Source organism: Manis javanica, chromosome 10, assembly GCF_040802235.1.
Source record: "Manis javanica isolate MJ-LG chromosome 10, MJ_LKY, whole genome shotgun sequence".
Lineage (NCBI taxonomy): Eukaryota > Metazoa > Chordata > Mammalia > Pholidota > Manidae > Manis > Manis javanica.
Genome location: NC_133165.1, coordinates 100,530,976 through 100,556,521, shown reverse-complemented (window position 1 = coordinate 100,556,521; position 25,546 = coordinate 100,530,976). Strand labels below are relative to the sequence as shown.

At 38.2% G+C, this 25,546-nt stretch overlaps 1 protein-coding gene across 2 annotated transcripts in view; it reads right to left on the bottom strand.

Moving 5' to 3' along the window:
• The window catches only part of UTP20 (UTP20 small subunit processome component), a 93,818-nt gene that overhangs the window by 54,922 nt on the left and 13,350 nt on the right, over positions 1-25,546 (bottom strand). For both annotated transcript variants that reach the window (XM_073213694.1, XM_073213695.1), the window contains exons 12-25: positions 24,885-25,063; positions 20,145-20,300; positions 19,918-20,006; positions 18,296-18,401; positions 14,866-15,016; positions 14,218-14,280; positions 13,247-13,405; positions 12,083-12,159; positions 10,025-10,104; positions 9,619-9,859; positions 5,659-5,844; positions 2,569-2,659; positions 1,548-1,633; positions 853-978 (exon numbers count right to left, since the gene is read on the bottom strand). In XM_073213694.1, the coding sequence (XP_073069795.1) occupies positions 853-978; positions 1,548-1,633; positions 2,569-2,659; positions 5,659-5,844; positions 9,619-9,859; positions 10,025-10,104; positions 12,083-12,159; positions 13,247-13,405; positions 14,218-14,280; positions 14,866-15,016; positions 18,296-18,401; positions 19,918-20,006; positions 20,145-20,300; positions 24,885-25,063 (1,790 nt within the window). The remainder of the gene's footprint in view (positions 1-852; positions 979-1,547; positions 1,634-2,568; positions 2,660-5,658; positions 5,845-9,618; positions 9,860-10,024; positions 10,105-12,082; positions 12,160-13,246; positions 13,406-14,217; positions 14,281-14,865; positions 15,017-18,295; positions 18,402-19,917; positions 20,007-20,144; positions 20,301-24,884; positions 25,064-25,546) is intronic.

Below are 25,546 nucleotides of genomic sequence, written 5' to 3'. Positions count from 1 at the left end.
ACCATAAAAAAGAACACAAAATTAACTTGACCAATATTTACTAAGGAACATGAGTTTACCTTCTAGCAGGGATGATAATAAGAAAGAGGTTTATATTGGATGATTAAGTAGAGAAGAAAAATAAATTGAGTAAGGGACTAGGGAGTGGTTAGTGGAAGGTGTGATTTTATATAAAGAGGTCAAGGAAGGCATCTCTGATAATATGACATTAGAAATGAGGCTGAATGAAGATGAGAGGTTAGCTGTCATGTATTCCAAGCAGAGGGATAATAACCAAGTCCGAGATCTGAAGTAGGCTCTGAGAAATGTGGTTAGACAGGCAGCCTGGGACAGGTTACACGAGGCTCCGTAAGGAGAAAGGACTTATATTTTATTTTCAGTAAAATGGGACTCAAAGGGATTTTAAACAGAGGACTAACAATCTGACTGACAACTGTTACTTTTTTTGACAAAGAAAATCCAATGAAAACTGTAAAACTAATCACAAAGTCTTAAAATGTGGATGCTTAGGTAATGAACATAAAACATCACTAGCTTTTATATCTTGTAATTAGTTACAAACCAAATGAATTAATTATTTTTTTCTCAAAAGAAAAACATAGAGAAATACTGGATTTAATTTTAACATTATTATTGAAATAACGCCATGGACAAGATGTGACCTCATGTTAGGGGCAAAATATTCTAAGATAAGTCCCTATAAAGACTCAATTTCTCCAAAGGCCCAATTTTAAAAAATCGTAATACAAAATGACATAATCCATTATAATTGCTGAAAGAATCATACGACTACATTCACAATTCTTTTTGCAATCAACTTTAAAAAAATCACTTTTTAAACAGTATAAATACCTCATCAGAATAGGAAACAAATCTGCTCGGTGGGCTGTTTTCACTACTGAATTATCTTCAGAAATGCTAAAATGCACTATCTCTTCCTTAAAGCTTCTGTCTTCAAGCAATCTTTGTAAGTTTTCCCTTAAAAAATAGATTACAGCACAAATCATGACTAAGTAATTAATGGTACTTTTAAAAAGTGCAATACAGTAGAGTAACATGTGTAATTGAAATAGGTATCGAGCACATCTGTATTGTGACTGACATCTATAAAGGAAAATCTTCACAAAAATACCTTCCAAATGACAAGTTCTCAATTTTAAAAGGTAAAAGAAATTATAAGGAGTTACACTTAGTAATTCAGCTGTTTAAAAGAGTATAATACAAAACCTTTCTTCAGTTCTTGGACTAATTATTGTGATTTCCTAAGTAATCACCAAGATTTTATGACTTTATATAAAAAGAAATGATACAACCTTGTTAACACAAACATTTCAAATAATATTCTCTTTCCTACCTTACTATCTATGGAAAAAAAGCACTCTTTAATATATTTTTCATTTTCATTTCTTACCTAAAAATAGCGTTATGATTACCTTACAAAAGAGGGAAATTTCCCAAACCTTCATAAAAAGTATTTTAGAACTCAGGTAGAAAGATAAAAAAAATCAACCAAAGAAACAGCATTTCTTTGGCTTCAAATAACTTACCTGTAAGGGAGGATATGTGGATGTTTATATGTCATTATGCAATCCAGGGTTATTTTCTGCACCATTTGATCCTGGTGTAGCAACAACTAAGAATGACATTTTACAGAATAAATTAATGAAGTCACATATACACGTACTGTGGGACAGTAATTTACTTGTGTTAATTTGCTAAACTAGATTTCTTAGAATCTAAATTTTTAGATATGGGTTAAAGCTGATTCCTGAAAATAGCCTTACATTTTCCTGGAGGTAAAGGAGGAGGAATAGAATGTGTGCAAAGAACAAAATGGAAGCAAAGCTCTGACACCTGCCTGCCACACACCAGATGGTCAGGCCTATCATTCTTTTGGCCAAGGCCAATCCCCTACATGAATCTGAGGTTTCCACCAACTGGGTTGGTCCTGTAATGAAGAAAAGCTCTCATAATACTGTGAAGGTAAAGGTGGTCAGTGAGATGCCAGGAGAGGGTCTGAGGCCTCTCAATCAGTCAGTTCAGAATTTTACTTTCTGTGGATGACTGAGGGTTAGAATTATGGGCAGAAAAGGATAAATTTTGATGACATGATAAAGTCTCATCTAAAAAACAAACAACAGAAACAAAAATTTGCTGCCCCAGATGGCTTAGAATGACATCTAATGCTTAGTTTGCCTCTGACATGAAGTTGTTTCTGCAATCTTTTCTGGATGCAAGGTTATATATTATGACTGCAACAGATAATTAATCCAACTATCAGCTTTCCCTCCATCTAACAGATTATGAAATCCCAGTGCACCATTAGGCTACTTTATCCATAAGTGAAAAGTAATCAGCTTTTCTTAGCATAATCCCCACTGCCTTCTAAAAGGCAATATTTCAAGATATTTATGTATTTCAAGATACAGAAAATATTAATTTAAAAAAACTGTACTTAAAACATAGACATTGACACTATCCAACAATTACTGCAAACCTAAGTTATTCTGGCAAAGAAAATGGTAAAGTTCATAAAGAACTGTAGCAGCAAGAATTTATTTTACTTACCTGAAGATATAACTCATACAATTTGGATTCCAGATATAAGGCTCGTGGATTTGAAAACTTTGAGAAAACTTGCAGATGAGCAATCAGCTGCCTAAAAAAATTAAACAAAACAGAGGGAGGGTACTGCAGAATTAAAAAACGAGAATATTTTCTTAAGATGATAGTACCCACCAATTTTAGTCTGACATGTACTCCAAACATCTTGACTATAGTTCTACATTAATTATACAAGTTTTAATGATTTGCATTTAGGAAATTATTCTCCAGGAATTCCAAATCTTGGGCAGACCCTGCCCTGAAATTCAGGTTCCTCACTCCAGAAAATCATTCAGGATGTGCTTACAATGGTTTAAATGAATCCAAATGAGAAAAAAGTAACCAAAATGGTAATAGTTTCTGATGTTGAACACAGATTATTTTTCAGAATAATTCCTTGTCTAGTTTCTATGTAGCAGACAGGAAAATAGTAAAATATATTCCTCCCTTTCATATAAAATAAATATTGTCAGGTAGCAGAGGTCCAACTTTGGGTAACCATGGCTCTTGCTTATCAAGGAGGAAGAAGAAAGGCAATATTGTGGTAGGAAGTTAAATTTGAAGATGGGACTGCCTTTGAGCAAATTACAGCATCTACTGAAACAAGAGAGCTTCCACTGCATTTACTTACTCAACTTCTTAATCTAAAGACTCAGTAAGATGTATGTATAAGATTAGAATTAAAAAAAAACACAGAATGAATAAATTGTTTTAAATTGGAGAGATTTTATTTGCTATTTCAGGAATGTAAGCAGGGAAAAGTGAAGAAAAGTAGAAAGCACTGCATGTGTGATTCTGACTTCTGAGCTGTAATTCTGGGGAGTTACTGAAAGTTTGAGTTTTAGTTTCCTCATTTGAGAAGACAAGACCTCTCGATTTCTGCAGGGATTAAATGAAAGGACCCAAGCTGTGGTGCCACTTCTCCTGTGAGTTTAGTGAACAATGCATTTCTGTGCTCCTGGGCAAAAAAGAGCAAAACCGTTAATGTCCTACTAGTTAATATAGAAAAATGAGCTGGAAATTATGACCTCTTTAGATATGACAGAAAAACAGGGGTAAGGGTATCACTACTGTTTGTATTTAGCTTAAATGCCTGTGACAGTCTTCTGTGTCAAGTACTTCAGTGGCCAACACTCAGTTAAATAACAATGCACTAATCTACGTTATTGTGATGAAAATATTTTGTAGATGCTGACATCTTCAATCAGTAGACTTGAAATAAAGGAGCTCACCCTCAATAATGTGGATGGGCCTCATCCAATCAGGCCTTAAGAGCACAAAATTGATGTTTCCAGGTAAGAAGAAATTCTGCCATAAGACTGTAACATAGAAATCTAACTCTTATCAGTTTTGGATTCAAGACTACAGCATCAAATCCTGCTTGAGTTTCCAGCCTGCCATCCTGCCCTACAAATTCTGGACTTAGCTTCCAAAATCATGTAAGCCAATCCCAATAGATGGACAGATAGATGACCATATATATATACATATCTGCACCTCCATCCTATTGGTCTGTTTCTCTGGAGAGCTCTGACTGATATAATGAAAAATTAATTCAGACACTGACCTTATCCTTCAAGAGTTTCTAATTACATGGCAGATCTATACAAAACTAACTAGTATCCAAGGCAAGGAGTAGCATCATGGAAGAGGCCCGAGCAGCTGCTGTGAAAGTTTGAAGTTGGGTAAGATAACTTGCAGTTTAAAAGACAGGAAAAGCTTCAGTGAAGTAGCACAGGAAGGGCGCCTTGAAGGATGGACAGAATTTCAGTGGCAGAAATGAGGCAAGGGCACAGCAGAAAGAAGGAAGGACACAGCAAGGTGCAGGAGTGAGAAAGGAAGGGGCATGACTGGATAAACAGCTTACTCATTTAATGAACAAATATGAGGACTAATCTTTGCCAGCTTTCTGCTGAAGGATATGGAGAAAACAGCAATCCTTGTCTTAGAGAAGTAGTAGGAGAAAGAATGGTCAGACTTGTGAGCAGGGAGAAGCAGAGAAGGAAATGTAGTTTCAGGACACTAGGTCATGATCCTTCTTGTCCCTGTGCTTTCCACACTATTTCGATTAGCTGGCAAGTCCTTCCCTAGCAGCCTGGCAAACTTTCATCTTTCAACTTCAAAGGTGCCCTCTCCTTTGTAAAAGTCATCCCTTGTGGTAGAGTTAGGTCACTTTTTACTGTGCTCATGTAACTCCTTTAAAAATACTCCTCCTATAAAAAAAAGTTCATCAGGCATTAGACTGTGCTTCCTACACTGCAGAGGTTATGAACCATTCATCTTTGTAGCTCAGCACTTAGCAAAAGCCCAGCACTCAATACAGCTGCTGAAAGGATGAACTAACAGACGGCCCACAGCAAAGACTCAACAAATGGGCATATCAGATTGAGATCAAACGTGTTAAAAATGACACAGTAGCACCATTCCCTGGATCTTGGACATGCCAATTCAGACAATCTTCAAGTACGCTGGAGTAACTTCTGAAAGCATGATTACTTCTTTTCTAAGGTGTCTAAGAATTTAAGTAAATGAATAACCCAGAGAATAAGAAAGACAATGTAACAAGAATGAAAAAAAAAATTAACCAGAGGGGGACAGGTCAAAAGGCAAAGTATAAGTGCTGATGCATTTATTTATAAGAGAAAAGGTGTTCCCCTAGCTCACAAACAGAATACCCTGGTGCTATAAAAGTGACCAATAAAGGTGAAAGAGCATTTAAACACTCTAGGCCAACGCTCTTATCCATAAAGAGGACCTATGACCACCTTAAAAGTCCCCCAAGCTCTAACATTCAGTGGCTCAAGAGGAAAAAAATAAATAATAATAAATAAGCAACCAAAATCTCAGAAGACTGGTAGTTTCCTTTGGGCTATAAAAGACAACCCCAGGAAGATGCAGCACGGTGTAAGTAATCATCTGAGCAGTTTAACTTGACAAGTCTATTTCACACTTCGGCAATCAGAGATCTCTTCCCGTTTCTCTTCGGCAATCAGAGATCTCTTCCCGTTTCTCCCAGAACCACGGATCTGTGATCCATCAGCATGGTGAACTTACTTTGCTGCAGCTCTTCTTGTCTTTTTCTTCTGTGAGGGCTCACCTTGGGGCACCACCTCTTCCTCCAACGCCTCGTCATCTCCAGCAACAGGTTCCTCCTCTATCTCCTCTGCTGCCACTGCTTTGCCTTTTATTCGCAAATCCTGTGTTGGAGCAACTTGCAGATCTGCTGGGTAATACTCATTGCTACAGTGGAAAGAGCGATACAAGACAGATGAGACTGAAATGTCCTAAATCTGTGTATGATAAATGTATTCCCTGGTTCACAGAATCACACACTGAGGAGATGTCAGAGGAAACTAGTCAGGCCTCTTTTACATTATTCTTGCTTATTCAGTTCCTCCTAAGTACTCTATTTGACAAGTCAGTCACTAACCACAGAAGACAGCCCATTCCACTGTTGCACTGTTGAAAATATTTGAAATGTCTATTTTGAACTGAGCTGAAATCAGCTTCCCCTCTCTGGGGGAGGCAGGTGTAGGGGTGGATTATATTACAATAACTAAATTATAGCATTAAGACCATGCTGGTCACTTTCCACCAGACACATGCTACTTTGCCCACGTCCTGTTAGAAATACATTACTGTAACACTCGAAGTTCTGTCCTCTGGGAATATGGTCTGTTAAGACAGATGAAACTGTAGACTCCACTGCTTTAGGGGACAGTCACAGCATGACACAGACTCAAACTGAATGTCCAGGCAGTGAAAATCAGTTAAGTCTTTATGATTTGCCTCCTCTAAACTAGGTTTGTGCAACTGGCATTCACATTTGTTTTTAAGAAATTCCAGCCCTTAATATTGGTCCAGTGTTGGAAATAACTAATATTATCTTGAAGGCTGTCCTTCAGTGAATTAGTTTTGTGTCACTTTAATTCATTCATCCAATGGTTGCCTTCTGTTTTGTGCATGGCACTGGGCTATAGGCATAAAGATATTGATGAGACAGATTTTAAAGTCTATACTCAAAACACATTGATAAAATAACATGTTTAAGGACAACATCCTACCAACACACTTGGAAGAAACTCCATGTTAGCAGACTAAACTACAACTGGAGAGCTGGGCCACTATCTTATTCAACTTTGTTTTGTCACCTAGCAGGATTTAATACTTAATAAAAAATACATGAATGAATGAAATGAAGTTGCTGTTACAAACTGTACCATCATCCACTTAATAACATCCACTATGCTCTCAACACTCAATTAACCACAAATGACATATTTTTAAACTTTGTCTACATGCACAGCATGTTCACTCATTTATTAAATAAGATAATTCACACAAAGCACTTATGAGAGTGTCTGGCATACAGCAAGCACTCATTAAATGTCACCTATTATTGGGATATTGTTGTCATTGTTAGTCATTCATTCCTGCTTCTGGTTTGGTTCTTCTCATTTGCAAGAGAGTCACAGATTAGTTCCAATACCAAATTGTTTACAACATATTTAGAAATATAAATTTCTAGCTAAAAAATATAAAAAGCCATCATATATTTCAAAGTCAGAATTGAAGGTGATATTTAGATTTTCCATTAGTTTGGGTCATCTATAAAAGTATTTGTTATAGGTAATCATTGACAACGACTCTTAAACATCTTTAGTCTCTAAGTCTTCCTAAACTCAGAGACTCAGTCCAGTTACAGGCTCCTCTCTTCGTCCCCACTCCACAGCACCTTATATTGTTAGAGGAAGGTCTTCATCCTCAGGCTGGGTGGTAATCTATTTCTTACTTTAGGGAAAAATCTGGAAAATTAACATGGCAGGGAATTCATATCCTACTAACACCATTAATACTAGCTGGCATATATACACAGCCCTTTGCAATTCATGAAACAACTGATAAACATTACCTCATATGATCTTCAAAATAAGGCAAGGAAGCTAAATATCACTGTTTTCATTCTATAAATAAAGTCCAAACTATTATGTGCAAATCATTACTCTTCCACCACCATACCTACTGACCTGCCTGCTTCTTTGCTTATAACCTTTGCCAGAATGAATTATCCATGTAAACCTTCTTTACTTATGCACTGGATCCAGGCTCCTCTTACCTATTGAAAGACATGGCTCTAGCAATTGTATCCCATCTCTGCATCACAGGTTTTCCCTCCCTTCTGGATCCTTCACACCAGAATCCTATTTTCACAAGCTATTAAATGTTAAATACCAAGAACAGCTCCCTCTCTGCTCCTCATCTCTCTCCACCGGTGTCTTTGCCACAAGAACTGCCCATACTTGCTGTTTCCATTTGCTCTTAAGCTCATTAAAATCAGGCTTTCATGCCTACATGGTTAACCAAAACAACTCTTGTAAAGGTCTTCTCCAAAGCCAACTGTCAATTCTTAAGCATTATCTGACTGGCACCTCAGATACCTTTGATTCAGTTGATGACTCCCTCCTTGAAATACTTTCTTCACTTGGCTTCTGGGATGCTAAGTGGTATTAGCTCTCCTATCACTCTTTCCTGGCTTCCTTACCTCTCAACCTCTAAATATTGGTATTGATCCTTACAAGTGTTCTCTCTATATTCACACCATATGGGTGAATGTGGCTTCATTCCCTGTCTTGTAATTTTAAAACTATCCATACACCCATGATTCTCAAATATACTATTTTAGACCAAAGCTTCCCCTTAAACTTTAAACTTCAAATTCAATGACCTGACACCTCTACTTAGATACCTAATCAGTATGCCAAACTTAACATATCTAAAAATGAATTCTTGATCTTCCCCATGGACTGCAAATTGAGACTGTTCCTCCCAATCTCAGCAGTTGGTGACTCTCCCTTCCAGCTGCTCAGGTCAGAATCCTAGAGAGCCTCCATTCCTCTTTCCTCCTTCCTGCGTACCATCCCTGCCAACACTCGTGCAGTACTACATCTGATCTGTTGGCTCATCAAATCCTGCAGGGTGAGCTAGTTGCAATCCTTTAAAAATATATCTTACTGAACTGAAATTCTTCCAAGAATATTCAGAATCCAGGTATCACCTCTCATCGTTTGTACTACAACAACCTTGGTCAAGTCACCATCATTTCTTGCCTGGACTTTCACAACTTTAACTGGTCTCTCTGCTCTGACCACTGCCATCCTACAGTCTATTCTCAGCACTGCAGCCGGGAAGATGCTTAAGAAAATTTAAGGCATGTCACGCTGTGTTTAAACTTACTAATGGCTTCCCATTCACTGATAGAAAAAACACAAAATCCTTACTATCATTTAAAGGTCCTACATAATTTGGTCTCTTGTTAACTTTTCTCCCTGATCCCCAACTACTTTTTCCCAGGATCTCTCTGCTGCAACCACTCAGAATTCCTTGCTGTTCCTCGAACAGGACTGGCATGATGTGGTTCATAGCCCACTTAACCAAAACCTACAGCATTTTCCATGTGATGAAATATTACCAGAAAACATCCTTCTCTAATCAGTACTCTTCTCTACATCCCATTCCTTCTCTTTAGAGTTTTAAAGCAATCTAGCTCTCACACAGCCTCTCTAGTTAAAACAAAACAATGCTCTAGAAAGTTTTTGCTCTTCTTTGAAAGTACATTCCCTCAGCATTATAAGAAACATCAAGAGGCTCAAAACAGAGAGGCTGGGGTTGGGTTACTGGAGAATACTTACAAGGACCAGGCAGGCAATAAAACAACGAACAACACAGCAAGAAATAACAAGGCCTTTGTATGTTGATCTAACTTAATATGGTTTCTTATTTTGTAACCTGAGGAATTTTTTTTTATTAACACCATTTGTGGGCTGGCTAAATTTGATTTGTTCAAAATTAAATGGTGAACAAAACCAGCTTTTATCTGATAGAGCCAGTGCTTTATAGATATGTTAATGGTTTGAAAACATGATAGTTGTATGAAGAATTCAGTTTCGGAGCTAACCCTTTGTACCTTCTCTCCCTCACACCCTATCAGGGATATTCCTAAGAAACAACACTTACTTGATAAATCTCAAGAAAAGCGGGGAAAGCTCCCTGGACCGTGGCTCTACCCTCTCTGGGAATTTTGCCAGAGCTTGCCAGAGCAAAAATCGAAAGTTGGTATGGTCCAGTCTTTCCTGACAGTCAGTTTTCAATGCTAACTGCTTAAGATAAAGAGTTCCAACATCTCCTTCCTGAGTCTGCTGCCAACTTTCATCTCCAATGGACTTCTCATCTCTTACATCATTTTGCAGCTCTCTCTCTGCAAGAAAAAAAAGTCAGAACCATCTGAGAAATGCTGACCCAAAGTCATCAAAGATTACGCATTTCTCATTTGTTTCCCAATTTCATATGTAATTAAGTAGTAAAAAAAATTAGTCACACAATCACTTTTCTTCCCAGTTCCCTCTTCCTTCCCCATACATACCAGCATGTGTAGCTGCTTTTTCTAGATGCTCATAGTAGACTTTCCAAAATTGCTTATTTTCCATTTCATGTGCATGAGAACTAAGAGAAAACATCACAAAACAAAATACATAGCATGGGCCTTCAATCTCATAGAAAACAACAACAAAAAGAATGAAAGGTTATAACTAAAACATTAATTGTTGTCCCTGAATGAAGGGTTGTGGACAACTTCTATAGTTTCCTGTATTTTTCAAAATGCCTACAACTGAGCACAAATTATTTTCATAGTCATAAGGCACTAAAGAATATTTTTAGAAACCTCAGCAGATCCCTATAAGGAGCTCTGGAGCGGAAAACTCAGCTTGTTCAAAGCTAAGTTTAAAATGTTGGGTTTTCCTCCACCAAATTCAAATGTATTTATCATTAACACAAAGGTAAAATAAATTTTCATTAGCTACATGAAACACACCTTTCAGAACTTAAATTAGACGAATCATGTGATATAATTTGATATCTTAGCAACAATATTCTCAAAATGCTTTATCTTCCTGTCATTAATTTTCTAAGAATATGCTTTTTCTTCTGTCCCTAGTACTTTAACGGTCACCACTAGGCCTGTGCCTGGTTAGGTGGGCTACAGAGAGGGGGTTAGAATTCACCAGTTTCTAGGTGGCAGCACGAGAAGGCCTTGGCCTAGGGTCACGGACTGTGGGGTCTGAGGGGCAGGTGGCCTTTCCCGGTTCTGCATGCAGCATCCAAGCAGCGTCACTCGGGGAGACCAAGAGTTTTTTCTTTCATTTGGAGACTGGGTATCATCTTCAGCTAGTAATACCATAGCCCAACATCCTTTTTGTTGCTCCAGAGAGTGTGATTATTTAGTATGTGTGAGTATGGGTGTGTATGTTGCTCCTGAACGGAAGGGGCCAGCACACACCCAAGCAGGTCTTGGCCAATAGCTCTGCTGAGTGCCAGCCGGGAAAGGGGAGGGTCGTAGCTACACAAAGGGTGGACTCCTGCCCCCTTTCCTCCTGTACCACCTTTCATGCATTCTGAGGGCAAGGCTCCTCGGAGGCCTGTGCCTGCTCAGATTAAAGGATTTCACAGCAAAGATCAGTCTCCAATCCCTAGTCCTTGGTGCCTCCACCAGTACTCTGTGCAAAGCAGACTGCTAGGCAAAGGCAGACAGCCTTTACACAGACATGAACTCTGTGTTTGTCGAATACATGTGAAAAATAAACCATATTTCAGACAGTATGTACCCAGTAGGAAGAGAGCCCAGCCAGCTATGGAGAACATTAAAGGCATCCAATAATTAAAGAGCCATTTTTGAGAGTGGGTTATTGGAAATGCACCTATCATCAGGTTCTCCCTTAACCACAATCAGCAAAATTATGAAGCTGACGTTAGAATGCCTTGGTTTCACACACTGGTTTGAAGGCATTGAAGGGCAGGAAAAGGCAGACAAACTGGTTCCAAATTTGAGAGGGATTTGTCTGTTCTGCTTCTGTGGAACACGAAGCAATAGTTAGGGTTTTGAGAGGCCACACGTGATATATTTCCGATCTGACAGAAAGTCAGAGCAGACTGCAAAAGGACACCTGCAAAAAGACAAATTTCTACTTAGAAGGCACAACATATGTATTTTCTATGTGATTATTAAGGTCCTTTTTAAATGTAAAGGGATTTTGGATATTAGATAGCCAGGATTTTAACAAGTCCTTATTTTTAAAGTTTGGCTCAATGACTCAAATATATAAATAAAATGGTGTAATTATTCTATAATACCTTGTTATCGTAAAAAAATTTCAGTAATACAGATATATAAAGTATAAAGTTTTCCAGTTTGTCAATGTACAAAATACCATACACAAAACGTGAACTGTTGAAAAGCCTGGCATCAGAGACAATAATTAATGTTTATTTTTTTTCTTTCACCTTATCCCACAAAGGATTCAAAGTGGCATAAATACTGTATACACCCATTTATTTAAATCACTCCTAGAAGGGAGAATAATACTGGCCCCATCATTCTTCAGTACTTAAAATGTAACAGCTTCATCAACTTAATCCTGCTTACCTTATGAGTTCAATAACAGGATCCCAGAGGGCACTGAAGTTAACATACAACATGCCTAATAAATAACGAAGTGGCACCTGCAATTATAGGAGACTAGTTTAGGTAGTGGGTAATGAACGACCCCAGAACAGCACAGAAATGCAAAAATCCCAATTTGAATAACCCGAGGTTGGAAAGAAGCTTGCGCTTTAAGAAAAAAGTTGCAGGTACCAATCCAAAACTCAGTGTCTAGTAATTTTTCAACTCTCCCCAAAATGTCACTTCCTGTGTAACAGAAGAACCACTAAAGCAAACATAGTATTCAAACTCACTCCAGATGTGCGCAAAGGATACACTATTTGAATAAACAGATTTAACTCATGATTAAATTACCTCTTAACAAACATTGCCATTACTATCACCTTGTAAGACAAAATTTGAACAGTCGTCAATAAAGCAGATTCCAAAGAACCTAAAACAGCACAAGATGTGTGGCAGCTGAGACTTCACAAACAGATGCTTGAGTTCCCAAAACTATACATTAAAGGATTTCTGTTCAGAGGGTCTAGTTTTCTCAGTTGCCTTGTGGAATGACAGTCATTACAGTTAGTATTCCCATGTGGTGGGGAGGTATTATATATAATGGCAGTTATTATTTGGGGATGGGGTGTTTGTAACTATTGTAGCAGCAGAGGCCCTTTTTCCAAATGAAACGTAATACAGGGCACTGATATATAAAATAGGCAAAGAGCAGAACTGCTTTCACTGAAAGGCAAATGCCTCCACTTGGCTTTCCTCCCACAGGGATGTATCTTCAAGGGTCACAGACAGAAAATCCCTGATGCAAAAGGTAAGGCTGGCATTTATAGTAGTGAAAAAATATGGAGAAGAAATTATTAGGCTTTTAACCTGGCATTGAGTCCTCTTGTTGCTACTTACTATCTACCATCACAGACGACACACAGATTCAGGAGAGGGGAGATGGGAAATTATTTCTTCTGCTGAGAAGCCTGGCAGAGCCATTTAACTCTAAGCATCTAAGAGAACTGGGGATTACCTACTTCTAAAATTCTTTCTTTATGTGACTGTTGGTATGTCGCTCTTTTCAAAAGCCAGCTAAACAGACCGTAAAGTCTAAATTAAGTTGAATAAAGTTTAAAAAAAAAAAAGTATGCTGTTTTCTACCTCCTGTAATGGCCCACCAGGGAGTAGAGTCTGCACCACATCGTGTCTTAGTTTTTGCAAATGAAGAAGCTTCTCTCTGTAATCACTCACAGTTGCTGGTACAAGTTCTGCTTGGCGTAATATAGCAAAGGCCGACTGACGCTCTGAGAGCCCGTCATCCTGATCGACCAGAGAAAATCAAGGAGGCAGGTCAATATTTTGATTTTCTCAGAAGAACCTTAAATGTGACTGAAGGTCAAAAAAAGAAAAACTGGACCATGGTTAGGTTTTAAATTCAATAAGCAACACTTTTTTTTTTTTTGGTAAATGACTCATCTTTCCTCACAACCATTTTCTTTTCAGTAGAAAATTTAGGTTTAATGTCTAGCATAGAAATGACACACAAAAAACAGGAAATTAGTTCTCAAAATGACTCAAGTTGATTGGCAACATTTGTTGAAATAAGAATGTGTATATATGTTTTCACTATACAATTCTACTTCTACTAGAAGTAATTTCTACCTCTAGAAGACTAATTTGCTTTGTGGAACTACTTTCCTACCCAAAGATACCAGTGTAAGACATTTACTGCAGTATTACTGGAAATGCTAAAAAACTACAAACAGCCCAGGCAAGCATCCATCAATAGAAAATTGGTTAAATATGATTATTTCAAACTATGATATACCATTCAAACTTCAACAGAAATAAGGTGGAATTAGAGGTAGTGATATAGAAAATCCCCACAACACCACCTGTTTAAATTATGTATGTGTATACAAAGTATCTGAAAGAATATTCACCAATCACCTTTGGATTTTCAGTGGTGGCCCTGTTGGTGGGCAGGAGTAAGAATTACAAAAAATATTTCTATTTGTATGACAGATATTTGACAATAGTGTTTGAATTTTCTGCAAAAGTGTCATTTTGGAAATGAAAAAATATCAGAAGTTATGTTTTCAAATGTTATCCAAATCAAATAGTTAAAATACCTCCATCAGTTCTGGAAGTTGAACCTCAAAATGGTTTAGGATCCTTATTGTCAAAAGGCGAATCTAGATAAAGTAAAAGACATATTTCGAATTCCAAAGGTTAAACATAAGAAACTGATTAAAAGTCAGTGAGACCTAGGTTATAGAATTAAGAAAAACATACCTCTGTCAGAGTAATATATGTTTATTTTATCCCTTATTTCATATTCAACACCTTATTCAAATGGTACAGGGAATAATAAATGACCAAACTAGTCTGAGAAAGTTACCCATAGAACCATGTTGTTTCTTTCAGACTGTCACACTGTAAGCAAAGAAATTGTAAGTTAAGTGCAAAGAATCAGACTTAAGTTTACAATTTCATTAAATTTGTGGTTTTTATCCTTACAGGGCTTTAAAGAGCTATGCAGATTTTTCAGTTCCACCTAAAAGAATTGTGAGGTGTGGAGATCCAGCATTTTTATTTTGATAATTAAGGTCCCCAATTAATCCTGCTACAATCAGTTCATAGTTCAGTGTTCAGGAATCACTGCTTTAAACAGCAATCACCCCACAACGGCGTTTTCTGATTATGAAGCTCGGACAACCACTGACAATACATGTAGAATCAAAAGATGAGAGTGAGAATGCACCACAAAGCAGTATTACCTTGGCTATCCCAGTGGAAATGTTTGCTTGCAGCTTGGGAAATAACTCCATTAAAGCTTCCTCAGAAAGTGGCCCTTTGCAGCCACACAAGGAGAGTCTCTGATAATAGAGATCAGCTAACAGCAGCACAGAGGGCTCCCAGGGAAACGTTCTGCAACAAGAGGCTTATTAGGGCCAGCCTGCACCATACATCCCAGAGTATTAGACCGAAACAGAACCGACAGAACACTGTCACTGATGCAGGAAACATAAAAGGGCACAGGTAAACATTTTCCGTGGACAGGCACTATCATTTCAGAGCCGAAGAAACCAAGGCCTCACAACCGTGAGTGACGCTGTAGATATGCAGCTACGTGGAGGCAGAGGTGGGATTAGAATATGCTATTTTGACTAAAATCCAATGCTGTCTTTTCAACCCACATAGTTGTTAAGTGACAATGACATAAAGTGGATATATAATATTTACTAAGTATTTTTCATGTGCCAGGCACTGAGCTAATGCAGGGAACAGCACAGAGGGATCTAGCATAGGCTTTAGGGCAGGGCAGCCCAGGGTTGAAGTCAGCCCCATCGTTCATCAACGGTGTAACCCCGAGCCAGTGCTTCGCTTCTGTGTGCCATCCTCCTTCAACAAATATTTACTGAGTGTCTACTATGTGCCAGTGACTTTTCTAGATGATGGATAGAGCAGTAAACAAAAGACAAAGTGTCTTTCTTCTTGGAGTTTATATTCTAATAGTGGAAGGTAGTCAATAAATAAAGAAACTAACAAATAATAAGTATGATGGGTGAGTGTGGTGGAGAAAAGTCAGTCAAGGAAAGGCTAGACTGACAGACAGCTGCGGGTGAGTGGAGGGGCGTGGGGAGAGCTGTTTGACGGGGGAGGTCACGGGAGGCAGAGACTCAAGGAAGACAGTTCTGTTCTAGGCGGAGGAACAGTGATGCCAAGTGGCAGACAGGTGTGTTTATCTGTTTGAGAAGCATCAAGGAGACCAGTCTAGCTGGAACTGAGTTAATGAGGAAGATGGGGATCAATCAGAAGTAGCCAGGGATTAGATCTTATGGCGAACCCTGAGGAACATGACACGGACTTCAGATTTTACACTGAGTGATATGGACACCACTGGAGAAAGTTTCTAAACAGTGACCCTACTGACATTTTGGGCCAGACAGCTCTTCACTGTGCGTGATTAGCGTGTACTGTGGCCTCCACCACTAGATTCTAGTGGCAGCTCTAATTGGGACAACCGAAAAAGGTCTCTAGAATTGCTACTGGCTGAGAATCACTTTTGGCAAAAGAATGACATTATCTGTCTTTCATGTCAAATAATCATCCTTGTTGCTGGGTACAAAACATGGCAGCAGGGCAAGGAAAGAAACAAGGAAACTCATTAGGAGCCTAATTCAATAATCTGGGTTAAGAGATGGTGGCTTAGACCAGGGTGGCAGCGGGTGCTGAGTAGTTGGATTCTGAGTTTATTTTAGCACGTTCGTTCTCCATCTGTAATGATAATAGAACCTACACTTCATGGAGTTGTGGTTGTGAGGATTAAATTAAATAAGGTACGTAAAGTGCTTACTACAGTGAGTGACTGGCACGTAGGATACTCTAAGTGCAATTCATATGTCACTATTACTGGATGCACTGTCTAATGCCCGCAGGGAAAGTACTGCTATTCTGTTTGTGAGATAATGAAGTTGAGGTTAACTAATTCATCCAAGACTCTGGTGCTAGTAAGTGCTAGAGACAAGATTCAAATTCAGGTTGTGCTGGCTGTGAAATCTATGCACTCAGCCAGGAAGCAGCAATGCACTGAGCAAAGAGACCTGCAGCTACAAATGTCACAGCTACAAGCCTACGTCTCTACCCTCAAAGCCAAATCCACTCCAGCAAGATGCTTGTGGGCCTTCAAGGCTAAGAGCCATCTGGCTGCGAGGCCACCTGGCCTTCTGCAAGGGAATACTAATCTTGGTCTGTGTTATGTGTGCACCTTTCTGTTTCAGAACCTCTACAGATGCCTTAAATTGCTTCTACCAAAGAATATAGTGTGAGAAGTTTGAACAGCTTGAAGAAAAAAAGGTAATATGTACTAAGTTCCATAGGGTGATGTGGAGAACTGCCAGCTTCACCCAGCTTTGTTAGTGTAAAGAGAGTCTGGATTACTGCAGTAAGTCTCCTAACTGGTCTCCTCTTTACGCCTTTGGCCTTTTCTCAACACAGCAGCCAAAGTGATCCCGGTTAGGCCTCAGTTGCTCCCCTGCCAAGTATCTTCCTGGGACTTCCTCCCTTTTCACTCAGAGTAAAAGTTAAGACCCTACAACGGCCACATACTGTCTGCCACCGCCACCTCTATGTCCTCTTCTCCTGTACCCATTCCCAGTGGCTCCTCACTGCTCATGACAGGCACTTGACCCTAGCCCCAGCGTTGGCAGGCACATCTCCCAACTGGAAACAGAGCGCCCCAGGTCCCAGACGTCCTCATGGCTTCCTCCCTCGCTGCTTCCAGGGTCATGTTCAGATGTCTCCCTCTTGGTGAGGTTGTCCCTATTTAAAACTGTTATAGTCCCCAATCTCCAGACTCGCCCTATCCTCTGATTCTGCTTTCATTCTTCTTTCCACTGTCTAACATGCTATATATTTTACTGATTTATTTTGTTTAGTGTCTTTTCTTGTTAGAATGTTAGCACCATAAAGGCAGGGAATTTTATCTACTTCATTCACTGAGTATGTCTCCCAGTGCCTAGAACAGGGCCTGGTATATGAGAAAAGCAAATGAATATTGAAAGAAATAAATGAAGAAATCTGTTTTAGAAAGCATGGGAATAAAACGGGGACTAGATTCCAGAAAAAGAAGTCAACTACTTTATCATATGTTCAAAAGGCCTGACTTTTAGAGGGGGTGAGAGGCTGAGGAGTGAAGGGCTCCCCAGTAATGGCCCTGTGCTACAACCAAAATCAGGAGCTGGCTAACAAGAACTTAAAAAAACAAAATAACTGGATTGTTTGGTATTAAGTTAAAGGACCACAGAAATGTTTTCTGAAATGCTTGTCATGTCAAGCTGAGACAAAACAATAAAGGAGTAGGAATGTGTATGTTGGAACGACTCAAGTTACAAAAGGTCAACACTGTGCAATGTTATGGTTGGGAGTCATCAGCATTATACATCCTTTATACTCCACTGCACTAGTTTACACACATAGTAAAATGCCCCTTTGTAAAGATGAATCTGTAAATCTTTAAACAGATTATGTCCAAAAATGTACTTATTTTAATTGGAGGATTTAAATTAGTAATAAATTTCCTGTGTGACTACAACTCAGGTATATAATGGATTAAACAAGGACTTCTATTATGTCTAAGATTTCACAAAAACAGAAGCATTTATATTTTATTCGTTGTTAAACTGAATGGGAGATATGTTTACTCACAACACCAAATTCTTCACACGTTTCACAGGAACCAACTGGAGAAGTTCAGAAGAGTCTTCCAAATTTAGCAGAGTATTTACAGCTTGACAAAGAACAAATAAGTTTCCTAAGGGCAGAAAAACAGGAGAAACCACATTACTTACTCCGTGACACAATAACTATTAGACATTTCATTTATTTAACATTTGCTATTTATAGGAAGTTCTTAAAGTAAATTTGTGCCTTCTAAAGACTTGTGTCAAATGTCAGAGTATAACAGAAAAGAAAGGAAAAGTGAAGATTCCAAGTCTTATATTTTAACTTTTTTAAGAGAAAAATAATATTCAAAAGTAGATAATAAAAATGTATGTTCCACTAACTAGGCAGTTCAATGGTTCTACCCACTGGCATTACCAAAATGTTAAAATATTAGAATTTTTCAGTAATTTTATGATATTAGAACTTTTGAGGAGTAGACTTGGACTTTTTAAAAGCTAATTATTTTTGCATAAAAGTCATGTTGACTTTATGTCTCCAATTTATAAGTAACATATCCAATGGGTACTACCCACAATTCAATCAATTACTATTAGTTAGACATTTAATTAGTCCTGGTCCACAGGTTGGCAAACTATGGCCCACAAGCCAGATCTTGTGTGTTTTTTATATGACTGACAAGCTAAGAATGTTTACATTTTTTAAAGGGTTATTTCAAACAACAAACAAAAAACAATATGCCACAAAGACTGAATAAGGCCCCCAAAACCTAAAGTATTTACTATCTAGTCCTTCACATAAAAATTTTGCCAACCCTTGCTCTAAACTCAAGAACAATGCTGTCCAACAGAATCTTCTGCAACGACAGAAGATGTACTAATATGCAGCTATAATCCAGTATGGCAGCCACTAGCCACATGTGGCCACTGAGCACTTGAAATGTGGTAAGTCAACTTTATTCTCTAATATGTCTGCTTAGTATACAACACAGAACCTAGCACATTAATATTTAAATGAATGAATGGCTACTATACATATGTATTAGAAAAAAATGCTGTACTAGAATAAAACAAAAAAACTACTTTTAAATTGCTATTTTCAGGCTAGTACAGGGAGACATACAAGTCTGCAATAGGAAATGGTGTTTTGGGCAGAGCAGCCTAATTCTGCCAGGAAGAATGATGAAGGCCTGCCTAGAGGTATATGGTGTGTGCTTGAACTGAGTTTTGAAAGGTAAGTGAGAGCTCATCGATGACAGGCCTAGAAAGGACTCCAAGCAGACGGAACACATGTGCAAGGGCACAAGCAAATGGGAATGGCTGCAGCGTCAGGTGTATACCTGGTGTAGAGTGCTGTGGCAGACATGGAACAAGACCCAAGCTGGGGCTTTAAAATGAGGGATCTTATATACCATGACATCCTTTGGTACTTCACCTTCAGGTTCACCTTCTGTTCAAGCTGTCCTGACGTGGTCACCACATTATGAGGTTATGTGTAACACCTCCATCATGTATCCTCTTTTTTCTGTACTTATCATATCGAGGGTTATGCCAGAACACAATGTTAGCATTATTCTGTGTGTTTATAGTTGCTTAGGGTGTGCCAGAAAAGAAAGAGAAGAGAACAAATGGATGATTAAAACTGACCTTTTCGAAAGCTTCCTCTGTCAACAGTCATGAAGAGTGACTCTATAAAGCATGTGATTAGTGGTATCACCTTTTCTTTCTCAAGAGGTCTGTCCAAGAGGTACAGAGAAAAAGGGAAAACTGGCATTCAATGGCTTTTTCATGGAAGAGCAAGGAATGGCTAATAAGCATTTTAATCAGCATGCTAAGTATTCTCTTTCAAAATTAACCATAGTTTATTTTCTCACCTAATATGAGGTAACACAATAAGGGCTGCCCAAGAATGTGAAAGGTAAGTAGTATCATTATTTGGGGATGACTGAATTATAGACAAAAGGTGGTCCAGCACTGGGATCTGTTCCTTCCTTCCCCTGGATCTAGTCTTCTTCTGCCTTATGTAGGATCTGAAGGAAGAGAAGATAAATAAGTGGTTAAAATAAGAGCGAATGTAATCATTCTTGCCTCTGAAATCTGAAATAAAATTGGTTCGTTTCCATGTGTGGAGCATTTGCGGGAAGAAGGGAACTGGTGGTGGTGGTTGAATATACATTACTAACCAAATGTGAGTCATTTACTGATTTTCAGGGAGAGGATTTTGAACCCCATTGGTTCTACTGTGTCCTATTTTCTATTTTAATTTGCTTCATAAGTTAAAGGAAGTGTCTTCTAGTTCTAGGCATTACTTCTGAATTTTGTGCTGAAGGACACATTTTCAAGAACTGGGGAGGTAATTTATTGGAATGGGCTCACTTCCTCCATCTGCCTCCTTTCCTTTTTGACATGAATATTACTACTTCACAAATGCAGAATGATGTTGCGAAGTTCTGGTGAATTTGACAAATGTCACTAAATGATTATGATTTAGAAGTAACTTGCTCTGCTTCTTTAATCTGATAAATGGTTACTCAATGATGCTCTCTGACATGACACTTTGTTTTAGGTTATTTGTTACTTTGGCACTATTCTTGTTTGCCTCTTAATTTTTGCCAATGAACTATCTACCATAGTCGTATTTGAAGACAGAAATTTTACCAAAAGTAAAGTCACAGAAACAGTAAGTAAAATGATTTCTTTTTATGATTTACCTTCCATGTCCAGTTTGGTTAGCTTACCACACAACTGAAGTGGACTATCAGGTGTTTATTTCTGTGCCTTTTTTATCATTAAAGTTAACCAAAAAGTTTCACTCTCTTTGTTTCACACTTACCAAGACATTAAATGTTTGGAAATTATGACTGGTAATTAAGTTAACTTCACTGGCAACTTCTAAAAGTCACCACATCTTGATACAGTCTTTCTAGTAGTAGCCATGGCTCAACAATCTGTAAAAATCTTACAAATAAAATACTGAGATGCTTTAAAACAGTCCCTAGTTGCCATGTCATTCCCCTGCTTCATCACGCCTGCCCATGAGCTCCTGCAATGAACCCCACACTCCTTATCACCCTGTAAGGCTCTCTACGATCTGACCCTTGCCTGCCTCCCGGCAGCTTCCACTCTCTTCCTCGCTTGATGCTCTTCTCTCACACAAGTTTTTTTGGTCCTCGGACACAGGGGGCTTATCCCTGTCCCAGAGCCTTTGTGGTAACTCTCCCCTCTGGCTGGAAAGCCTTTCATCTCCATCTTTGCAAGGCTGGATCATTCCCGTCATAATTGGCACAAAGGTCCCTTCTCTGGGGAGAAGTAGTGCTGCCTCTCCATTCACTCTGCTCTCCCTCTCAATACCCTGGTCTTATTTTTCTCTTTATCACTATCTAAAATTACCTTGTTTATTTTTTTATCTGCCTCATACCCTACTCCCCAAATATGTCATCTGCCCCAAAGAGGGAGCCTTTTCTTATTCATTATCATGCCCCAATGCCTAGGACAGTGCCTGATATAATAATGTTTGTCAACTGACAATAAATTTATTTTCTAAAGAGTCTTTTCACATCTACTATTTCTTTGTATTCTTACAACAAATCTGTGAGACAGATGGAGGGTTCCTAAGGGTATTCAGACAAAGGTGACCATTCACATATATCCTGTCTCCGAAGGGGTGGCAGAGGGATGTTTTCCCAGAGAAAGAAACAAAGAAGCTGCCTTAAACTAACATACCAAATCTATTTATTTCTTCTTATCATGTCCAACTCCAAGGAAGAGCTGAGACGGCTGAGCTGGCACTGTGACGAGGTGCAGCCCACAGCCTCAGCGGGGCTCGGCTTTGCCACTCGCATTGCCCAGAACCCAGCTTGGGCCCCAGGAAGGAATGTGCCTGTTGGAAGTCGGCTTGGTGTCACAAAATCAAGCGAAAAGTTCCAAGGGAGTAATTATACAAGAGTTACCATTACCTATTCCTCAGGAACCAGAGCTCAGTAAATTAAAAATCCAGCAAGATTCTGTTGGTATGTTTTGATAGAGGAGCTACTTTTAAGGACGTCAGAAGGGCAGTGTGTGAGGATTCGCTTCTCCAGAATCTCCAGCTGATCAGACTGAAAAACTGCTGTGACGAGGGGGACAATGGCACCCACCCCAAAAATACTTGGGACCTACAAATGCTATGATGCTTTAAAAGTCAATACTAGGCACAAACTCAAGAAATGTCCATCTATTCCTACTGCCCCAAAGCAAGCCACAAATGTAGCAATAAGTCTAACAAATCTAACAGAAATAAGAAAATTAAGTTTAAACACATAGGCATGATTCATAACAACTGGTTTCCTAACCTATAATTTCTAGATACAGACCCACTCAACTAATTGAAAAATGATAAGCAGAATCCTCTCACACATTTCTATAAATTTTGCCTTAAACTTCTGAAGAATTATTTTTAAAGAAATTAAGAAAATAATCCATGGCCCTTTTAATAATTCAAACTATGCAAAGGAATATAATCTAAGAGATAACAAACAGTCACTTCTTTCTTCTCCTTACTAGCCTCCTGACATAGATAAAACAAACAGTTCTGTGTGTCTGTATGGAGATGTCAATTCTCTCTATATTTATCTATAGATTTAATGTAATTTCAAACAAAATCCCAGAAAAGGTTTTTTGTGGACATAGACAAGTTTATATAGAATTTATATAGAAAGGCAAAGGACCAGGAATAGCTGAAACAATTTTGAAGAAAAAGAATAAACTACGAGGATTTTTTATTCAAGATTTCAAAACTCAGTGTACAGCTATAATAATAAGACAGTGTGGTATTAAAGGAGGGTTGATACAAAGAACCCTGAAATAGACCAACATACATATGCCCAACTGATTTTTGACAAAGGCGCAAATGCGTTCAAGGAGGAAAAACAGCCTTTCAACCAATGTTACCAGAGCAGGGGACACCACAGGCAGAAAACATGAACCTGACAGCAATCTCACAGTTTATATAAAAATTAACTCAAAGTGGATTATGAATTTAAATGTAAAACACAAAACTCTGAAACTTTAAAAAAATAAGAGAAAATATTTGGGACCTTCAGCTAGGCAAAGAGTTCTTAGACGTAACATCAAAAGCATCACCCATAAGAAAAGTTAATAAATTGGACCTCATTATAAAGTTTAAAACTTTGCTCTGAGGAAAATTTTAAGTGACTAAAAACAGGCTATAAACTGGAAGAAAATATTTGCAAAGCATGTCATGTCTGACAAAAGGCTTGTGTTCAGGATATATAAAACATTTTCAAAACTCAACAGTAATGTAACAAGCAAACCAGTTAGAAAATGGGCCAAGGAAATAAACAGGTATTTCACTAAAGAGGATATAGAGATGGCAAATAAGCATATAAAAAGATGTTCAGTATCATTAGCTACTCAGAAAATGCACATTGAAACCACAATGAGATGTTACTACATCCTATCATAAACCAAAATTTTTTTAAATGCTAATTAGCAAAGGCTAGAGAGGATGCAGAGAAACAGAATTCACTCATATGGGCTGATATCAATAAAAAATGGTACAACCACTCTGGAAAACCACTGTCAGTTTCTCATAAAACTAAAAGTGTAGAATATAACTTAGCAATTCCACTTTTGGGCATTTTTCTCAGAGAAACAAAGAGTTATGTACAAAAATATTCATAATAACTTTATGCATAATAGTCAAAAACTAGAAGTGACCTACACGTCTTTTAACAAGTGAATGATTAAACAAACTATGCTACATCCGTACCATGGAGTATACTATCCAGCAAAAAGCACATGAAAAGATGCTCAACATAAGAGGAATGGATTACTGATACACACAACTTGGGTCTCAAGGTAATTATGCTGACTGAAAAAAAGCCAATCTCAAAAGGTGTGCTGCTTAATTCCATCTACATAATATCCTAAAATAACAAAATTATAGAAATGGAAAACAGATTAGTGGTTGCTGGGTTAGAAATGAAGTGGGGAGTGTCAGGGTGAGTGTGGCTATTAAAAGGTAGCCCGAGATCCTTGTCGTGATGGAACAGCTCTGTGTCTTGACTCTGGTGGTGGTTCTGAATCTACACATGTGATAAAATTACATAGAATTATATACCTATATACATATACATTCAGAGATAAGTACATGTAAAACTGATGAAATTTGAATAAGGTCAGTGGATTGTACCAATGTCAATTTTCTGGTTGTGGTATGGCAGTAAACTTTTTTAAGATGTTACCACTAGGGGAAATTGGGTTAAGGGTACACAGAACCTCTCTGTATTACTTCTTAAAACAGCATGTGAATATACAATTATTTTTTAATAAAAGGTTAAAAAAACCTCTTTCATGTACCCATCCACCTGACATTACCAAGTGAACCTGTTTATGTATCCTTCCATGTTTTCCTATAGTTATATACACTTCTAATTTTGCAAAATAGGATCATGTGACACATAATATTGTATAACTTGCTTTTTTCACACAACAGTGTATCAAGGAATCTTTCCAATTAATGTATATACATCTTTTTTTTACATTAGTCTTCATGCATTGTTTTTAAATGAGTAACTCTACTGACACAGAGGGAATAAACCCTTAGCACTCACCCCAGCGTGTGTTGTGAGAAGACAAGAGGGTACTTCTCTATCGCCATGGAACCAGCAGTGGGAGGTGCTGCTTTGTTCAGAATAAGCTTGGCCAAAATGGCCAAAGCTTCATCTTTGACCATAACATCATTAATTGAGAAGCAATTCTCAATGTACGAGAGAAAGCTGGGTAGGAAGAGCTAAAAATAAGAAAATCATATTTATTAGCAGATATACATTTCAGAATACCCACTAAAGAGGAGATTCTAACACTTCTAGAGAGAGAAAAAAAAAAAAAGAGCATGAAGGATTAAGAATCATAATGGCATTAGACCTCTCCACAGGAAAAATGGAAGCTAGAAGACAATGGAGCAATGCCTGAAAGACTGAGGGAAAATGACGGAATCTAGAATTCTGTACCTCACCTACTAGCAATACAGTGTGAAGAGAAAGTAAAGATATTTTCAAATGTATTAAATCTTAGAATTTTACTTTATTCAGTCTTTTCTCAAGAGCCTCTGGAAAATGTGTTACATCAAAATAAGACACTAAACCTTAACAAGAGACAGATGTGGGATCCAGGAAATAGGAGAAAAGCAAAAGAAAGCCCTAGAGTGACATTTGTGCAGTGGGCTGAAAAGCAACCCATTTGGGCTTGAACTGCTTCAGGAGGAATGTATCCC